General features: G+C 40.4%; 1 protein-coding gene across 1 annotated transcript in view; it reads right to left on the reverse strand.

The window, feature by feature from the left end:
- LOC138746044 (potassium voltage-gated channel subfamily KQT member 1-like) overlaps positions 1-19,777 on the reverse strand; it is a 325,548-nt gene that overhangs the window by 283,243 nt on the left and 22,528 nt on the right. The window contains exon 4 of the mRNA XM_069903760.1: positions 5,942-6,032. Within this exon, the coding sequence (XP_069759861.1) occupies positions 5,942-6,032 (91 nt within the window). The remainder of the gene's footprint in view (positions 1-5,941; positions 6,033-19,777) is intronic.

Below are 19,777 nucleotides of genomic sequence, written 5' to 3' on the forward strand. Positions count from 1 at the left end.
TCAAGAAGGAACAGCATTTAATGGAAAAAGGCATTGGTTTTCATCTGTAAATTGATCCAAACTGTGATGTCTTCCCGTCATAGAAAATCAGAATTTATCCTCTCCTTTCAAGATTCCATCTACAAGGCCAACTTGGCACTGGCAGAGCGGTTCCAGCGGTGTGGAGGATTATGGGTAAGGAAGACAGACATTGCTACCGCACTCCCTCATTGAGCTGTCACCCGTTGCAGCAGGCAACCACACCCCTCCCTTCATTTGCGGTAGTGGCATGTCACCGGGGGGGGGGGGGGGGGGGTACAACTGACAGGGTGGGTGACAATTGACAGTGGGGGTGGCAACTGATGGGAGGGCGACTGACAGTGGGGGTGACGACTGACAGGTGTGACATTTGACGTGGGGGTTGTGACCGACAGGGAGGGTGACCGATTGGGGGGGTGGCAACTGATGGGAGGGGTGGCAATTGACAGTGTTAGTTGTGACTGACGGGAAGGGAAACTGATTGGGGGGTGGTGATTGACAGTGGGGGTGGCGACTGAGGGGATGGGTGGCAATTGACAGTGTTAGGTGTGACTGACGGGGAGGGAAACTGATTGGGGGTGGTGATTGACAGTGGGGGTGGCGACTGAGGGGAGGGGTGGCAATTAATGGTGGCGATGGGAGGGGTGGTGATTGATGGTGGGGGTGGCAACTGACAGAGATAGCAACTGATGGGGGGGGGGGGGAGACTGATGGCTGATAGTTCCTGTGAGTGTGTGACACGTCACCGCGTCATCACAGGGGTAGGATCCCCCTTAAATCGCTGGTTTGGCGATTTAATGGTTAGATCCCCCTGCAATTTGAAAGGTGCTTCCAGCACCTTTGCCTCAGTAATCGTACCCGACTCCCAGGTGGGCTACCCAGATGCTATAATTTGAAAGGGGCTACAGAAGAAGCTCAACTTGCAGTCTCAGGTGAAGTGGGCCCAGTGTCAATTGAACACAAAATCGACAGTTCCCTATAGTGCCATTAAAAAGATTACACAACTAAAAGAACAAAATGAACATAGCAACACCTACACTTCTTAATAGGTTTGAGGAGGGCAAGTCTCACATCTCGACAACTTTTTACAGGAACATAATTGAGAGTGTCTTGTCTGACTGCATCATTGGGCAGCGTGCTAGATGCAAGGCATTGGACCAAAAGTCAAATCAGAGGATCGAAAAGATCACTGAGGCATCCCTTTCCTCCACTGTTCATATATATAGGAAGCGTTGCTTAAATAGGGCTCAAAGGATTATAGTAGATTCTTTCCATCCAGCGCACAGTAACTTTGATCCACTTCTATCAAGAAGGTGGTACAGGAGCAACAAAATCAGAATTGCCAGGCTGGGTAATAGCTTCTCCCCACAGCTTGTGAGACTGATGAACAGTATCCTGTGACTGAGTAAATCATCCTAAAATATTTATATATTTTGATTTTAAATTATACATGAGATTACTATGTTCTGTGTATTGTGTATGAATACCATGGTCTGGAAAAACACTGATTCATCGGTTTGTATATGAACAGTCAGATGATAACAAACGTGAACAACTGAATAAATTTCATTTCTATTGTGATAGGATTTGCTCTATTTAAAACACTGCATCCAAACATTGTTGAGTCTATTTCTTCATTCAGTTCACTATACATTTATATTTTAATGTACAGCACAGGAACAAGCCCTTTGACCTGTGTCTATGCCGAATATGATGTCCAAATTAAACTAAGTAATTATCAGCTTGCAACTGATAGATATTCCTCCATCCCTTCATATTCACGTCTCTATCAAGAAGCTTCGTAAATGCATCTGCTTCACCACTACTCCTGGCAATCAGCTCCAGGCACCATCCTTTGTGTAAAATATTTTCCCCTTACACCTTCCTTAAATTGCCTCTGCTTCACCTTAAATCCATGTCTGTTAGGGTGTGACACTTTTGTCCTGAGGAAAAATTCTGATGGTCAACCCTATCAAAGCCTCTCTTGATTTATGCACCTCAATAAGATCACCACTCAGCCTCCCACACTCCAGAGAAAACAACCCAGGTTTGTCCAATTTCTCCCCATAACTCATACCCTTAAACATGCAACATCTTGGTAAACTTTTCCTGTACCCTTTCCAACACCTCTACATTCCTCCTGTAATGGGGTGACCACAATTACACAAAGTACTCCAAGCACGGCCTCTCTCTCCTGAGGTGAGGGCTATTACTGCCTCTGTGGTTACCCTAAATCCCCTGTTAATAACATGCATTCTATTATATCCAGGTAATAATCTTTAAATAGTATAATTTTACATACAAATTGGTACCTGTGTCACAATTTCCAGCATTAAATTGATGTCAGGCACATCTGTTCAATACTAGGGTTATCTGCCTACACAGGTTACACAGGCACTGATCCTACTGCTTCATTGGTGAGAGCTTTTAGTGAGCTAAAAATCTATCATCTGACCACTTTCACTAACAATTTTGTTTAACAAGTTATCTATCCTTATGATGCAGCATTTGTTAGTAATCACATCTAAAAGCTAATTCAACAATGACAAAATTGTTAACTGTTTTTAATATATTTAACATCTAGCACTTTAACCCATGTCTCCACCAAACAGGATATCCAAATCAAATTCAAAATCTCCTGCTTTCACTTGAAAGCCATCCCTCTATCCCAGGGGTGGCCAACCTTTTAATTTTTTATTTAGTCATACAGCACGGTATCAGCCCATTTTGCCCAACAAGTTTGTGCCATCCAATTAACCGACAGCCCCAGTAAATACTCGTGGACTGAAATGGCCTGTTACTGTGCTGTATGTCTAAATTAAAAATTAAAAGCTTGGCCACCCCTTTCCCTTCAAATCCATGGGCTTACCTAGAATCCCCTTAAATGTTACCATTATATCTGCTTCTACCACTGCTCCTGACGGCCCATTCCAGGCACCCACCACTTTCTTTGTGTATTATATTCGCCTTCACCTTCTTTCTCCTCACTTTAAATGCATGTGCTGTAGTGTGTGACTGTGCATGTCATCAATGCCCATCATGATTTTATAACCCTCTGTCAGGTCTCCGCTCAGACTCCTAGGCCTCAGAGAAAGCAACCAGTGTTTGTCCAATCTCTCATAATTCATACCTTCTAAAGTAGGCAACATCCCTGTAAATCTCTTTACTCTTTTCAAAGAATCCACATCCTTCCTGTAACAGGAATTGCACCCTGTACTCCAACTGCAGCCTAACCCAAGTTTTATATCACTGCAACATTGCCTCCTTACTTTTACATTCAATGCCCAATGAAGTCAAGCATGCCATATGCTTTCGTTACCACTGAATCTACTTGTCTGGCTACTTTCAATGGGTGATAAACTTGGACTCCCACTTTGAAGACCACTGCCATTAACTGTATAGATTCCCCTTACATTTGACCTCCCAAAGTCCATACATGCAACATCCACTGCCCTATCCTCATCAACCATCTTTGTCACCTCCTCAAAAAACTCAAACCAGTAAGACATGTCCTGCTCCTCACAAGGTCATGTCAATTGTCCCTAGTCTGACCACAACTTTCAAAATTGCATGAATCCTATCTTGAAGAATAATTTCTTATAGTTTCACCTTTATTGATGTGAGGCTTACTGGTCTATAATTTCATGGATTATACATTTTTCCTTCCTGAACAAAAGTACAACATTAACCATTCTCTAGTGATCTGGGACCTCTCCTGTCAATAATGAGGATGCAAAGATCTTTGTCAAAGCCCCAGCAATCTCTTCTCTTGCCTCTTACAATAATAAGGAATATATCCCATCAGGCCAAGGGGATTTATCCATCATAAAGATCCTCAAAAGAATTAACCCCACCTCTTTTTGATCTGTAAATGCCCTAACACGTGAGCATTCTCTGCATTATGCTTCCTTTCACAGGCAATGTCCTTCTCCTTGGTAAATACTGATGCAAAGTACTAATTTAGTACCTTGCCCATTTCATCTGACTTCAAACATTAATTTCCTCATTTGTCCTCAAATGATTCTATCTTCTCTCTAGTTATCCTTTTATTTGTAATAAAATGCCTTGGGATTTTTGTTAATAGTGGCCACCAAGAACATTGCACGGGCTCTTTTGGTCTTTCTATTGCCCTGTTTGAGTATTTTCCACCAATCTTCACATTCCTCCAGGACTCTGATTGAAGATCCCAGAACCTCACATGTGCCTCCTTTTTCTTATATGTTCATGACCTCCATTTAAGGTTTCCTTACCTTATCATTCCTTCACACTGGAACATGCTGGTCCTAAAGTCTAATTAATTTGTTCTTAAACCACTGCCACATATCGATTGTAAGCTTGGCTGATAACAGCTACTCCCAAATAACTCCCCACCCCACCCAACCCCACCTTCTGCCCACCGTCATAATTTCCTCTCTCCCAATTTTGTATTTTTCCACAAGGCACAAGCATAATAATCTTGAAAATTATAGACAAGGATAAGCTTAATGGTACAGAATTCTGCGAAGGGTAACGAGTGACCCCACATTCTCTTGGTGACCACAGTTCATGAATTATTCTCTCACTTTGATACTTTTCATTCATTAAAACACTCACAGAATGTCATCATACAGATACATTACAGGGAAAATTAATAGAATACACAATACTTCCAACCTCGTATTATGATGTGAAAACAAGTCCAAAACATTTACATGTTCATTATGTATTGAACATGGAAAAGTAAAATTTAAAAGACTACTTCAATTGAAGAATAAGCAGAGAATGAAAATAAATAAGCCCTATGTCTTCGTTTATTTTTTTTAACCTAGCTGATCTGACCTGTTGTAACTCTTCTCAATGTATTACCCTTAGGACAATTCAACAAGGCACCATAAAAAGCAAGACCACTTTCTCTGCTATTTTACAAAGCAAGGTCACTTGCAACAGGCATGTGTTTCAATAATCCAGGAGAAGTCGTTTCCAGTCCCAGAGATTAAACAGACCCAGAAGAGTGTTATCCTCCAAAAAAAAACAATGGTTTATCACATTACAGTGAACTGGAATTCACTGTCTGTGTATTGTTCAGATGGCTGGCTCCTCCCTTGGTTCCACCCTCATCTACCCCAATATAAACCCTGGTTTTCCCACCTTACCTCAGATTCACCTGAGGAATATTAGGTCTACAGGCCATTGATTGCAAGCTATTAAAAGTGTGTTGTACTCCTCACTTGTCTCTAGAGTGCAGTCAGTCACATTACACACAATCTAAGAAAATCACACGATATGAAAGTCAACAAATTTGCTCATTGAATATAGTGAATGTTCTATATGTGCTTGTATACCAAGGACTCCTAAAAGGGGCCATACATTGATCAACAGCAAACTCTTTACACCTGAGTCATTATAAAATCTCATGGAAATGAGGTTGTCTATTCTAAACCATGCAAAGGTACCATCAAATAGAGAAGGATGTAATGAAAGTTCATTGTCTTGAAAGGTTAACTCTCCTTCTCCCTCCAGAAATACTGACTGGGTCTTTCCAGTATGCTCTGCCTCTATTTTCAGATATCCAGCATTAAAATAAATTTACTTGTGTGCACCTACAGCATTGACTGGTAGTTGACAAGGCCAAGAACAGATAGATCCAAGTAAGTTTTCATTATAATTTCCACATCCCAAAATTAAGACCGATATCAATTACAAAATGTTCTCATTAAAAACAAGTCTTCTGCCATCTTCTACTGTTGCATAAATAGAATAACAAAGAAGCATCCGTTTATTGAAAATAAAGATAGATTTTCAATTTGATCTATGATAATCAAATTTGGGCTACAGATGTCTGCCTTTTCATGAAGCCACATTATTATTATTTACACACATTTCAAAAGGAATGAAAGTCCGACAGGCTGAATAACATTCCAAAATATCAGATGAATCTTCTTACCATCCAAAAGAGAGTTCCTGTAGCTAATTCAGCATAATAATCTATGGTAGATAATACACTGAAGATCAAACAGATCAACACCATCAAGAATCTGCAATTGAAAAAATAATATTTTAGGAAAAACTGAATGTTCAACAAAATAAAATCACAAATGTTTGTACAATATAACCTATAATTTTTTGCATTTCACTCATTTTCCTTTTGTTTCCTTTGTAATTTTCTTTAAAGCAGATCAGCCACTGTGGTGATACACCACCGGCCTACTGCAGGGGCAACCTCTGTACCTGCAGGAATGTACCACCGGCCTACTGCAGGGGGCAACCTCTGTACCTGCAGGAATGTACCGCCGGCCTCCTGCAGGGGGCAACCTCTGTACCTGCAGGAGTGTAAGGGGACAGGACAACACCTCGCCGGCTGTCAATCAGTCAGCTTGAAAGGATCAAGACCCACCCGGTCGGGTGTCAGTCATCCTCCGGGATATATGCCTGCGCCGGCCTCACTCAGAGTTGCTGCAGCCACAGCCAGCCTGGCTCTGTGGAAGTCTTTGTGGATTAAAACCTGTTGTACAATCTTTACCTTGTGTGTGTCTGATTCTGTCTAACAGCACACCACAGCCACCTACTCAAATTAATTGAGAAGGTACTGGGCATAATGAAAAATAAGCATTGATCTTCTGGTTCTACCTTTCAGAAATATTATTTGTCCAATATGCTTTAAGAAGATATTCCATCATTAGTTCATGCATATTTATCTTGTGCTTTATTTGCAAACAAAGGGACAAAACTTATCTTTAACTTAAAAAGAACTATTTGTCAGTCTGAATACAACAAATCACTTCATTTGCAGTAGAAGATGTGGCTGGATTGGACCAATGCCTTGCATTCACCTCTCTCTGCAGTCACGCTTTGGTGGATGCATGGCTCCCAATATGCTGCTAGTTTTGTGGATGGTCAGCAGAAACAAAGGCCCCATCCATTGACTGATCTGATGGCTTCTTTAAAACCTTTTCCACTGTTTCTATGTCTTTGTTGATTAAGAAAAAAATGTTGAAAAACCTTTCAATAACAAATTTGTTTAAAACCATATCCAACTCGTACATTAATTAAAAGCTTTAATATTTATCAAAATATAGTCAACTGAGACAACTATTTGCATTCAGTTTCCTGTTTAGTGAATGTAAAGGACTTCATTCATCTGCACAGTATCTTGATGGATGCACCGAGTGTGGCAAATGCAAAGTAACCAGCTCTTCAGTTCATAAAGGAACCAATATTCATCTGCATAACATTCCATCCATTCAGGTGCTCTCTTCCCTACACACTCACAATTGTGTGGCCAAGTTTGGCTCCAGTGCAGTCTGTAATTTGTTGACATCGTCATCATTGTTGGCCAAATAAAAGCTAATGCTGAGTTAGAATACAGGGTGGAGATCCAAAATCTAGTGGTGTGGTCCCAGAACAACAATCTTGCTTTCAACGTCTGCAAGTCCAAGGAACTTATTGTGGACTGAGGCACCATACGCCAGTCTTCATTGATGTGACAGCAGAGGAGAGGGTTGGTACTTCCATGTACCTGGGAGTCCACATATCAGAGGATCTCCCCTGGACACAGCACATCAAGACAACGAGGGAGAAGGCACACAGTAGCTCTACATTGCAAGAAGTGGGAGGAGATTTGGCATGACATTGAACACTTTATTAAATCTCTACAGGTGTACTGCAGAAAGTAGACTGACTGGTTGCTTCATAACCTTGTTTGGAAACTCGAGAACTCAAGGATGCAGAAGGTTGCAGGGAGTGGCAAACCTAGCCAGGTCCATCCCTGGCACTGACCTCCATTCCATTGAAAGCATCTGTGTGAGACACTACCTTAAGGAGCTGAATTAAAGATTATGAGAATTAAACTATTTTGATGGGGGGGGGGGGTGGAGGGTGATTTAATTGTCATGTGAGAAAATAAAGGGAATTAAAGTGGGGGTGGGAGAGCTCCATAGATTCAATGGGACAAATGGCTCCTTCAGTGACACAAGGGAGCTCTGTGTTTCTGTGTCAAATCCAACCTGGCATATATTCAGCAGGCAATTACTCCAACATTTATTTTGTCAAATGTATTGAATTTTCTAAATTCAACAAATTTGTGCACGCTTAGAAATACTGACAGCTTGGGCTGGAATTGAGGCATGTTGATGCACCATCAATAATCAAAAAAAAAACTGTAGTTGTGAAGGTGACAGGCTTTTATTAACTACAGACTGAAACAGCCATCAACTTCATTGACTGATCAAGGCAGAGTGAAATGGGGAGCATACAAAGGACTATGGGTAGGATCAGTCTTAGGAGCCATGACCAGCCAGTAGCAGCCAATCATACCATAACAGTAGTTTTCCACATTTACTGGTCCTTTTTAAGAAGAGACCCGTGGAGTGAGAAGAAAAGAAAATGAAACAAATATATACATTTTACAGATTAAGCCTGTCAGATGGGTCTCCTTTGCCACAGAAAATGACGTAGTAACGGTTGGGGTGCTGCCATAGTGCCCTTAGCAGCTTGCGGCCTGTTGCCACTGGTTACACTTCATCGGGGGGAGGGGGGGAAAACAGGTGAAAAGATAAGGGAGTGTGGTGCTGGTGCATCATGGGTGACAACAGCAGCCAGGGGTAAAAAGTGGTCAGCCGTAGGCTCAGGGACCCTTAAGGTAGCAGTGAGGGGGGAGTGTCTGTTAGTGGTCAATGGTGGTCAGAGAGGTGCCCAATGGTGCCAGATCCCACATCGAGACCATGTCCTTGTGCACATCAGGGAAGACAACATAGGCATAATGGGGATCAACGTGGAGAAGGTGGACCCTCTCGACCAGTGGATCAGTCTAAGATTGCCTGGTGTGCTTTCAAAGCAGGATCAGTCCTGGGGAGGTCAGCCAGGCAGGCAGTGTAGTCCCTGATGCAGACTCCCTAGGGAAAGCAAACATCTGGTTGACCATATCAGAAGGGGGTATGTAATGAGTGGTGTGTACCAGTTGATGGTCTGGCTGTAATCTATGACCATTCTATTCTTTTCCCCATTCTTTACCACAATCACCTGGGGTCTCCAAGGGCTATTGTTGGCTTTGATGGTGTCCTCACCCAACAAACGCTGAAACTCTGACTTAATGAATGCCTTGTCTGCTGCACAGTATCATCTGCTTCTGATGGCCAATGGCTTGCAGTTGGGGGTGAGGCTGGAAAACTGCGGTGGTGGGAGGTTGACATTGCAAGTCAAGAGGCCTCAAATTGCATGCAAAGGGCTGTCTGTGAACTGTATGTTGCAAACTGTGAGGGGGAGATGGGCCCATCAAATTTCAATGTAACTTTCTGAAGTTGGCATTGGAAGTCCAGCCCCAGTAACAAGGGGGCACAGAGTTGTAGCCTGAATGTTTGTAAACTATGCCTCCAGTGGTCAGGGTCAGTATGCAGGACCATGGATGGCTGCTATATGGGATTTGGATGTGAGTGACATCTTGTGTTTGGCAGGCTGTAACTTGAGGGATAGGCACTTAGCAGTATTGGGGTAAATAAAACTTTCTGTACTCCCGCTATCAAATAAACAGATCATAATGCACCCATTTACCAGGATGTCCATTATGGACCTGGCAAGTTCGTGTGGTCCCTCTTAGTTCAGGGTGATGGAGGCCAGTATAGCCTACTGCCTGAGTCTGATGGGTGCTCTCGATCCCAAGATGGCCACCCTCACTATTCTCCCATGTGTTGTAGGCCTGAGAAGGTGGTGTATGCTGCATGGTCCAAAATGGCAGCCCCCATGACTCGCACATGGCTTCGCAGAGGAGATGGCGCCGATCGTGCTGTCTGGAGTGGTGACTGTCTGTTTGGACTTGTAGACTTTATCATAATGTCCTTTTTTTTCCTGCACCTAGCGCATACCGCCTCCTTGGCAAAGCAGCATTTCCTCAGATGCTTACCCTGCCCGCAGAAGTAAGAGGTCACCGAGGTCAGGTCACTAGAGGAGTGGGATGGTGTTAGCGATCAGTCGCTCTCAGCACAGGACGATCCCCCGAGTTTTGGAAGGCCACATTCAACCACCCTCTTTAGATCAAGTAGCTTTTGTTCTAGGAGTCTCTGTTTTATGTACCCAGAGTGGGTGCCTGCCATGTAAGTGTCCCGAATTAGGTCCTCAGCATTCTGGACGGCTGTCACAGCCTTGCAGTTGCACACTCTGCATAGGTCCTGAGGGCCTGCAGGTACTTGGCGCTTGACTCACCAGATTGCTGCTTTCTAATGGCCAGGAGATGCCTGTCATAGACCTCATTTACCCTCCTGCGATACTGGGCCTTCAGTATCCCCATGGCCTCCATGTACGAGCTGGCGTCATTGATCATTGGAAATACCAGGAGTCTGACTCGTGAGAAGAGGAGCCTCAGTGGGCTTTCATCTATGGTGATGATGGCTGTGGCCACCGTCAGGAAGGCTTCAAAACAGCATACCCAGAGTTCGAATGTGTTCAGGGCATCAAATGATCGAGGGTCTATGTTGAGCTTCTTGGGATTCAGGTACTGCTCCATTCTTCTTTAAAATTTATAGTTAATAAAATTAATGCACTGTCAATAATCACACAATTTCACAACTTCAGTGAAATGATAGGCTTTTATTAACTATAGACTGGAACAGCTGTCAATCTCATTGACTGATTCAAGGCAGAGTGAAATGGGAAGCATGCAAAGGGCTATGGGTAGGATAGGTCTCAGGAGGCGTGTCCAGTCAGCAACAGCCAATCATAGCATAACAGTGGTTTACCTCACATGTTTTAGCAAGATACAGCATAATCATATAACATAAACCTTAAGGAACAAAACTGGTCAATTATAATTGATCATTTTGCACTCTTATGGAGTCCAGAGGACCCCAAAAACCAGCAGTAATAGATATGCACCACAACACAGGGTTATTTAAACAAAAGTAGTTTTTAATTATAATTGAACAAGAAAACAGAATTAAACTTCAACTTATTACTTAACCTACTTACTTAACCTATCTAATCCACTTAATCCCCCCTCTAATACTAAGCGCAGGTGTGTGTAATGCATATTTAAGATTAGAAAAGTTCTTTGGATCACAGTCCAATCTCACTGATTGCAGGCAATTCTTGTACTGTGCACAGAAGTTAACGTTAATAAAGTTCATCAGTCTTTGGTGCTGAACAGGCAAATGGTTAACACTCAGGAGGGTTCTTTCTGGTTTTCAGAGAGAGATTCCTTTTCCAGGATATCCATAACTGATTCCTTCTCAATCAGTCTTGCTGACAAAACTTGCCCCCTTCAGGATTCTCCAGATGATCCTTTTTCTTTCAGCTCACCTTTCAGACTGCCAATCTTCTCCTTTGACCAGGCAGCCTTCCAAAATATGCCAGCTTGTACCTCTGGAATTGATTTCTGTGACTCTTTCTCTCTCACTCCCTCCTTTTCGGAGAGCAAAGCTGTTCTGTCTCTGCCTGCAAAAATCACATGCTCTCCTCGACAAGCTGCATGTTGATACTTTGTTGCTCCTCTGCAAAAGTCCTGCAAAAATTCTGTGTTTTAAAATGTGTGTGCAAGCTGCTCTAACAATTCCTGCCAAACCACCATTAAATACTCTGTCACAGCACAAATGCAGAATTAAATGAATTATTTAGGTGTAAAGTAGAAAATGAAACCATTTGATTGTTCTCTTTTAGACCCTTATGCATCTAACAATGAAATTACCTGAAGGTTTATAGAACTTTATGCTCATGACATTCTTCACATTGAATGAATGAGTCAGTAAGAGTTTATTTGCCATGTGCATGAGCAGAATGAACAGATGAACTGAAATTCTTGTTTGCTCCAGCTACTCAAGTACACAAACAATAAGTACAAATTAAATTACGAGAAATAAAAAGAGCTTTTATGTTACATTATAGCAATGGCTTTCTTCCAAATTCAAACTGTATAAAAATTACCCTCAAAATATCAAATTTATGTAAAGCTAGTTTCTCTACACTTCTTCATCCCACATAACAGTGAAGCATTTATACATTAAACTGAGTGTTCTTTGAATTCTGTAGTTTCATTTTAGACTAGTACATCTATATTCAAATTATGAACGTCTAAAAATCCCTTCAGAGATTATTATTTCTTCAATTAATCACAATAAAAGCCTTAACTTTTATTGAATTTATATACAAAATGACTTCCTGAAGAATGTCCAGCTTTAAAACAAGGGCCAGTTGGTTAATTCTTCCTCGACAGGATTATCCTTTCTGATCAAAAGCATGTCGAACCAGATGCCACTGCAGTTGTTCTGCTTCACTTAGATCACTTTACCCTCTCCCTCAATACAAAGGTATCAGAACATGATATTGTTGTTAATTACTCAAATCTACACACTGCCCAATGTGGTACACACAGTGTAAAATATATGTGCCTAATGAAAAAGTCTCATTACCACAACAAAGACACTACTTAAATATTTAGATTCCAAGCATATTTATGCAGCCGTTCTGTTACCAGATCACATGTGCATTCTAAGCAAGTTTGCAAAATGACAGCAGGCAACCTTGTATTTCAACATTTTAGGGGAAACTTCTCATTCCAATTGAGAAAACCAAGTGGTTCATACTGTCTGTCCAAATTAAAATACATCAGTAGCAATATTTTTTAAAATTCTGATTATTATCACCTTCTTTCTGGGATCTTGTTGCTAAAAATTACCACCATGATTATCAAATTATAAAAATGAATGTATTTCAGAAACAGTCATTAGGCACCAAGCACTTTGCAGTGTCCCCAACTCTGTGGGTCCTACACAAGGTATAAATGCATAATAATCACTTATATTTTTACTCATTTGAAGTCATGACTCATACATAGTCTACACTCTAATTATTTTCCTCATCATTATACAAATCATTTATTATTCTATTGCTGATGCAGAAAAGTAGGATTTCTCCAGTCTTAATGTACAGAAACAGTTGTCCAGTTATGAGTGAGTCTTGTGGGACTTTTCTGTACAGTATTCAACAAAAACAGCTGAATGACAACAATTGCTATTTAAACAATCACCTTTCTTAATTGCATTTTTAAATCTGACTGGAAATATGCAAAAATGTCATAGAATGATTAATATTAAACAATTATTCACATTTCAAAGTAATGCCTCAAATAGCGTAAAATCTGATCCATACTTCTTGATCACCCATCCCACTTTTAGGGTAGCCATTCCAAAAGGAGGGCATAGTCGTGTGTGTGTGTGTGTGTGTGTGTGTGTGTGTGTGTGTGTGTGTGTGTGTGTGTGTGTGTGTGTGTGTGTGTGTGTGTGTGTGTGTGTGTGTGTGTGTGTGTGTGTTTTGCAATACAGTTTTAATTTTATTTTAAAAGTTTCTTTTGAAACACACTGTATATATAATGTGTTTATTTAGTAACCTATCATCATGTCCTCCTTTCTGGGAATTTGGAAATGGCACCCTACTTCCCACATCCCTACCATCCCCTTTGCTACACCAGGCTTTTGTGCAATGCAACACCAAACAGGTTGTTACTGCACAGCTCTATAAGGCAGTCACTGGGTTTCAGCCTACAAAGTGGTGCTGACCTACATAAACTACTCCACGTCAATCTAACCCTTTCTTCCCTCACAATCCATAACCCTCCCTTTTTCTTACATCCAATATGGTTCATTTTGTCGGATGATCTGTATGTTCTTTCCAAGTTTATGATGATCCAAGCCAAGGCATTTAAAAATAGTTTAAAAAACCTTAATTAAAACAATTAAATATTAATTTAAAAGTTTAAGGATAAAACTTGAATGTGACTTTGACTGAAATTACAGAATAGTAACCAAAATAAGAATGTTTTTAAAGTTCAAACTATTTACCTCTTTAACAAAGGTTGGCAATCTTATTCAAATGAATACTGCTGTGCTAGATGTGCCACACTATGTTGGCATAAAACTAAAGGCCAAACATGAATTACATGTGGTCTACCAGCTCAGTAAGTTAAGGAATAGCTTGGTTTCAGTTGGATGTCTTGGAGCAAGGGGTCAGAGTCATGCAAGTTTCAGCTTCTGTGCTGTAGTGGGCTGATTAACCATCAATGTAATTCAATCCAATACTTGTTGGAAAAGTAACAATTACTTGTTCCATTTCGAGGAACAAAAAATGACTATGTCGCTGCTGTTCCCTTTGTGTGCGCGCGCTCATGTTTTGCAACAAGCGCACAATGGGAATTAATGAGCACACAAAAGGTTAGTTACCTAAAATAATATAGCAATTAACAATTATTTAAAATAATCTCTAAGCTGACTGCTTCTGTTAACTAGTTAATCGGTTTTTCAAATACCACATTTGCACATCACTAATTCACATCACCTTTCCTGTTCCAAACAATTTCAAATTTACATTTGTGCAAGCGCTCAGTGTGCACATACTTCGGTCGCAGAGGAAAGAAAAAAATTTGCACAACCCAAGGTTTTTGTGCACACTGACTGCTAAAAATTAGAGGGAACGTTGCACGTGGCTCACGTAGGGTTCTACGATACATTTATAGCCAAGGTATCTTTAAGGACTCAATGCACCCAGTGATATTCCTGTGATAGATTGCTGTGCCATGAGTTACTGCTGTCAGTAAAAGATATTTTGTTTACAATTTTGCCCCCATCTCATTGTCTGGGCTGTAGTAATACAAAGAAGTTGGCAATCACTATATTGGCTTCAGGCTAGGGATGTTGCTGCTTGAGGGAGCTGCAAGACCATAATCTAGTGTAATGAAAATAGAGACTGGACTTCTAAGTAGAATATTGATAATGACAGACAATAGCCATGCCAGAACCTCAACAACGTTTGTACTGGGCTTGAGGAATTCTAGCATGGAGCAAACAAACAACATCAGCACGGTAGAAGGCCCTTCTGGCCTATGAAACCTGTGCTGCCCCAATTAATCTACAAACCTTGCATGTTTTGGAGGGTGGGAGGAAACCAGAACTCCCAGAGAAAACCTACACAAGTCATGGAGAGAAAATACAAATTCCTTACAGACAGTGGTGTAATAGAGTTGTGAGTAGTTATAAAAATGTTTTTGGATTTTCGAAGTTTTCCTGCAAGTGAAGAGGTGACAATGGGGTTACTGGTGATTAATCTGAAGATGATTATCACTGTGCACTGGCTTCTGACAATCTGGGGCTGTTTATGTTTCTGGCTTCCAGAACACTACATCTGGAATAATTATGCTGTTCTCACCACTGGGGTTTGGGCCATTAAAAAAAGAAAACAAAAAGATTTTGTGATTCATTCTTCAATTATTATCACCCAAAGGGAGGAAAAGCCTACACAGCCATGATAGAGAGTAGCCAAGGAGAGGTGTTCCACAAACTGGTATATAGATAGTCCCTGACTTACTTATGATTTTTCGGTTAAGATGGTAGAATCCGTATTGTGCTTTGAATTTTGGCTGGGCTAGGCTATGACATTCAGTGTCTCTCCACAGCCCTGTATCAGTCCCCACACAGATCCTACTGTACCACACTCTCCCCTCAGCCCCATGTCGGTCCCCACATTGATCCCATTGCACTGCCCCGTGCTCTCCTGACAGCCCTGTGTCATTCCCCAGACTGATCCCACTGCCCTTTTTCAACTTACGATGGGAGTGCCAGAATGTCACCCCATCATAAGTTGAGGATTACTTGTACTGCAAGCATATCAAGCAGACAATAGTGCATTTAGTATTGTGAGAAGTGCCTTCACGTTCACAAAATATGCTCAAGACAAAAGTTGAGAACAAAGAACATTTATTTACATTTACAACATTGCAAGGTTGGGTACTCTCCCCCTACCTCGGGAAAGTACACCGAAGGCGGGAAGCTTCTTTGTTTTTATACATTTTTCAATTCACCTCCCCTTACATTTTTCTTACATTTATCCTTCTTGGATTGGTTTGGCACTTTTCCCTATTCGCCTGACTCCTTGACTGACTCCGACTTTCTCCTATCCCGTACTCACACCTCCTTTCCCCACCCCCTATTAAATAAGCCCTTTGTGTGTACGTGCATATTTCTATATCTCCTTAAATTCCTCTGTTATCTTGTCTACTTTTTCATACGCCATTTTACACAAAGAACATTTTAGCTATTTCCTTGCTTTTTCTACCTTCTATAACTGTTTCTAAACTCCTACAATAATCAAAAAGTAACTGTTTCTAAACTCCTACAGTATTATGGATGCACAATGTAGATTACAATTTCCCTTTAAATTGCATGTAACTGGGTGACACAGGGATTTATGGGCCAGAAAGGCCTGTTACCATAAAATGTCTGCATATTAAATTTTGAAATGTTAAAAGTTGTGGATATTACTCAGCTGTGTATTTAAGGCTGAGACATTGATTTTACTTTGACTATAATCTTAACAGCTATGTAGATAGAGAAATTAGAGTTGAGGCCATCACTGATCTGATCTGGAATAGTGGAGCACATTCCTCACCTCCATCTTGATGCCAATAACCAATTAAGCAGTAAAGCATTTTCAAAAAGAATTTGTCTTACCATTATTATTTCAGCCAAGGATCAAGAATGTCATTAACTGTGCATTGTTACCCTACTCTTAACCCAATGCAGTTCCAAAGGATTTGGTTTAAAATACAGTAAAACCCCATGTATCCAGCACTAATGGGGATTGGTAGAAGCCGGATAAATGAATATTCTGCTTGCTTGAGACTGTGTGTTGCGTGATTGGCAAACTAACAGCGAGGCATGTCAATTTTAAACTTCCATATTTTTTACCCATTTATTTTTCATGATTTTTGCCAGTTATTTGAGGCTGACTGTAACTTGGATTCCAGATCACAAGGGTTTTACTCTAGCAAATAGACATTTAGAAAGCTTATACCATATAGCAAACCACACATTCCAAATTGGTCAAGGCAGTGGCAGATTAACTACCACCCAGGCCCTAGGCTGGGCTTAGTAAGGACACCCCCGTCCTTTCCTTCCTGCCCCATGGCCCCCTCCCTTCATTGAATAAAATAGAGTGAAATTCTTCTATCTATTACCCTTTGGGCATGATGCCCTCATATATTCTAAATTTATCTGCTGTGTATGTGCTGGGAAATACACCAGTTGGAGGAGGGGAGGAAAAACTTCATTAAGATCAAACAAAACTTTACCTTACAGAAGCTGTCTGCTAGCCCCGAATAATTTGAAAAGTCAGTAGTTGCAAAAGAATAAATAAAATCAGTTATAAAATAACAGTCTCGATACAAAGTAACACAAAAGGGAGAGTCTTTTTTAAAATAGGAAACCCCCTGTGAATGACGCTGCATAATCCGAGCTCTGCTGCAGGAGGCAGACCTCAGACTCACGTGCACATACAAACGCAATCATTGATTGACAGTCGTAGCATTGGGACCGGCGGACCTGGAATTGATAGATGGGACCGAATCCCTGCTGCTGATTGTCAGGTGAACGCAGTACTTCCGTGATCCTTGACTGACAGGTGGGCCCAGGACTAATGCGAGCCCATATTCACAAGTGATTACATTGGTAACCATTGGTTGTGATGAGAAGCTTTACCTTCTGGGCCCACTAGGCTTCAGCCTACTCAGCCTAATAGTTAATCCACCACTGGGTTAAGAGTTACAAGGGAAGGAAAGTTATAGACTGGAAAACAGGCTCTCCAAATATACAATATTGTAGTTTCTAAATTTCAGACAAATTCTACATTTATTATTCAAAACAAAGTGATTGATAAGATATGAGAAAATAATGTCAATAGGCAATGAGAAGCATCTAATAATTTGGGGAAAAGTGATGAAAGGGTAAACAGAGGATGCAAAGAGAGATTGGGGAGGTGGAAGAGAAATAATAGAAGAAGAGAGGGATTGAGACCATGTAGGCAGAAAAGCAACTCAAATGCATTTACTTTTTTTTTATTCAGCCTTTTCATCTCCTTTTGGCTACTGGAGAGAGAAACTCAACTGAGAGATGTTGAAGTAGAAAACCTATTAAAGACTCTAACACCGTAGAGCTATACTATCTACCTAACATTTTTTACTGACTTGCCAGCTGAGAAGATTGATCACTACACCCCACTGTGTCTGATTGAAATGAAAAGCGAGGCTTGGGGTTGACAGGGGTGGGATTTTGTTTTGAGGAATGCTGAGTTCAATTTTGAAATTTAAAAAGGAAATTCAAATGTCCTTCTCACCCAATCTTGCAGTTTCAAGTATTACATTAGATGTGGAATTTACTTGAGACAGAAATCAAGACACCATTGAAGATCAGAGAGCAGGATAATCAAGGAAGGGGTTGAAGTGATATGGGAGAAAAATGTAATTAACAAATCTTTTCTAACTTGGATCAAATTCCTTTCAATTTCTTTATACTTGACAAAATATTAGTCTACTCTTGCTGTTATTATTTTTTTAAAAACTTTAGACACACAGAACAGTAACAGGCCCTTTAGGCCCACGAGCCAATGCCACACAAATACACCAATTAGTCAACAAACCCCATATATTTTTGAAGAGTGGGAGGAAAGCAGAGCACCCAGAGGAAATCTAAACAGACACAGGGCAACGCACAAATTCCTAATGGACAGCGCTGATTTGAAGCCAGCTCACTGATACTGTAATAGCCTTGGGCTAACCACTACACTAACTTTGTCACTTTACAGTTACTTAAATTGCATTAGAGGGAAAAAATGTGAGAAAAATCACCCAAAAGAGGTTATATACCAGTTACAAAACAAATATATTAAACATTAACCTTGTTACTTCAAGAAAATTTATACATTTCTGTATCCTAACAGTCTTCATACATAATTTAAACAATCACAATTACTAAACATACACATAGAGATCAGAAAAAAATGACATCTGTTTACAAAGAAATTGCCATCATCTTATTATTTTTATGTTTTGAAAATAAAGTATGGAATGACCCTTTTAAAGGACATAATGTCTTCTGTCCACGATTCATAATGGATATGAATCACCAACTGAGAATTATTTAAAATAGTAATGAAGGGCATCTTTCAGTAAGCTTTGAGTTCCCATTTGGGAAAACACTGATATTAAGCTTCCCATTACTGTTACTCAATCAACAGGAACATAATATTGTTCAACATTTTATCACAATAGCAGTCCAAGCTTTGAATTACAAGTGCTACATAACAGTACGCTATTAGATTTCATTTGTGAAATGTATATTGCTCACATTTTCCTTTTATTTTTTATCCACCCTTTTAAGTTGGAGTAAAAGAATTAGCAGCATTTCAGGTCAGAACACTTCATCAGGATAATCTTGATGAGGAGTTCTGATCCAAAACATCAACAATTCTGTTTCTCTCACTGATACTGCTCGACCTACTGAGTTCCTCCAGCAGATTTTTTTTGTTCCATTTCCAAACATCAACAGTTTCTTGTGCCTCTAAAAACATTACAAGCAGCTTATCAAAACTTAAACAGCATTATTTTTTAAATCAACCTCAACCAGATGAGATAAAGAATACCTTCATAAGGAAGCAATTTCCATCAGAAACTAACAAACATAATCAAACATGTTTGATTCTTAAAAGTTATAGTTTGACTTTCCTTCTACTATGTGAATGAAGTTATGGTGATTCAGAGAGCAAAATAATACAATCTTGAGAAGAGAGGCAAATTGCAAGATAAAAATAATCATTCTTAAGAATAACTGATTTTGCATCACACAAAATGATACTGATTGAAACTTCTGGGTGCACTTGTACCATCAAGAAATTCCTCTTCACAATCTACAGCAGGATTTTCTTCCTCACTCACACATTGTCAGGCACAAAACCTCCCCAAATAATGTTAGCAGTA

This window comes from Narcine bancroftii, chromosome 11, assembly GCF_036971445.1.
Source record: "Narcine bancroftii isolate sNarBan1 chromosome 11, sNarBan1.hap1, whole genome shotgun sequence".
Classification (NCBI taxonomy): Eukaryota; Metazoa; Chordata; class Chondrichthyes; order Torpediniformes; family Narcinidae; genus Narcine; species Narcine bancroftii.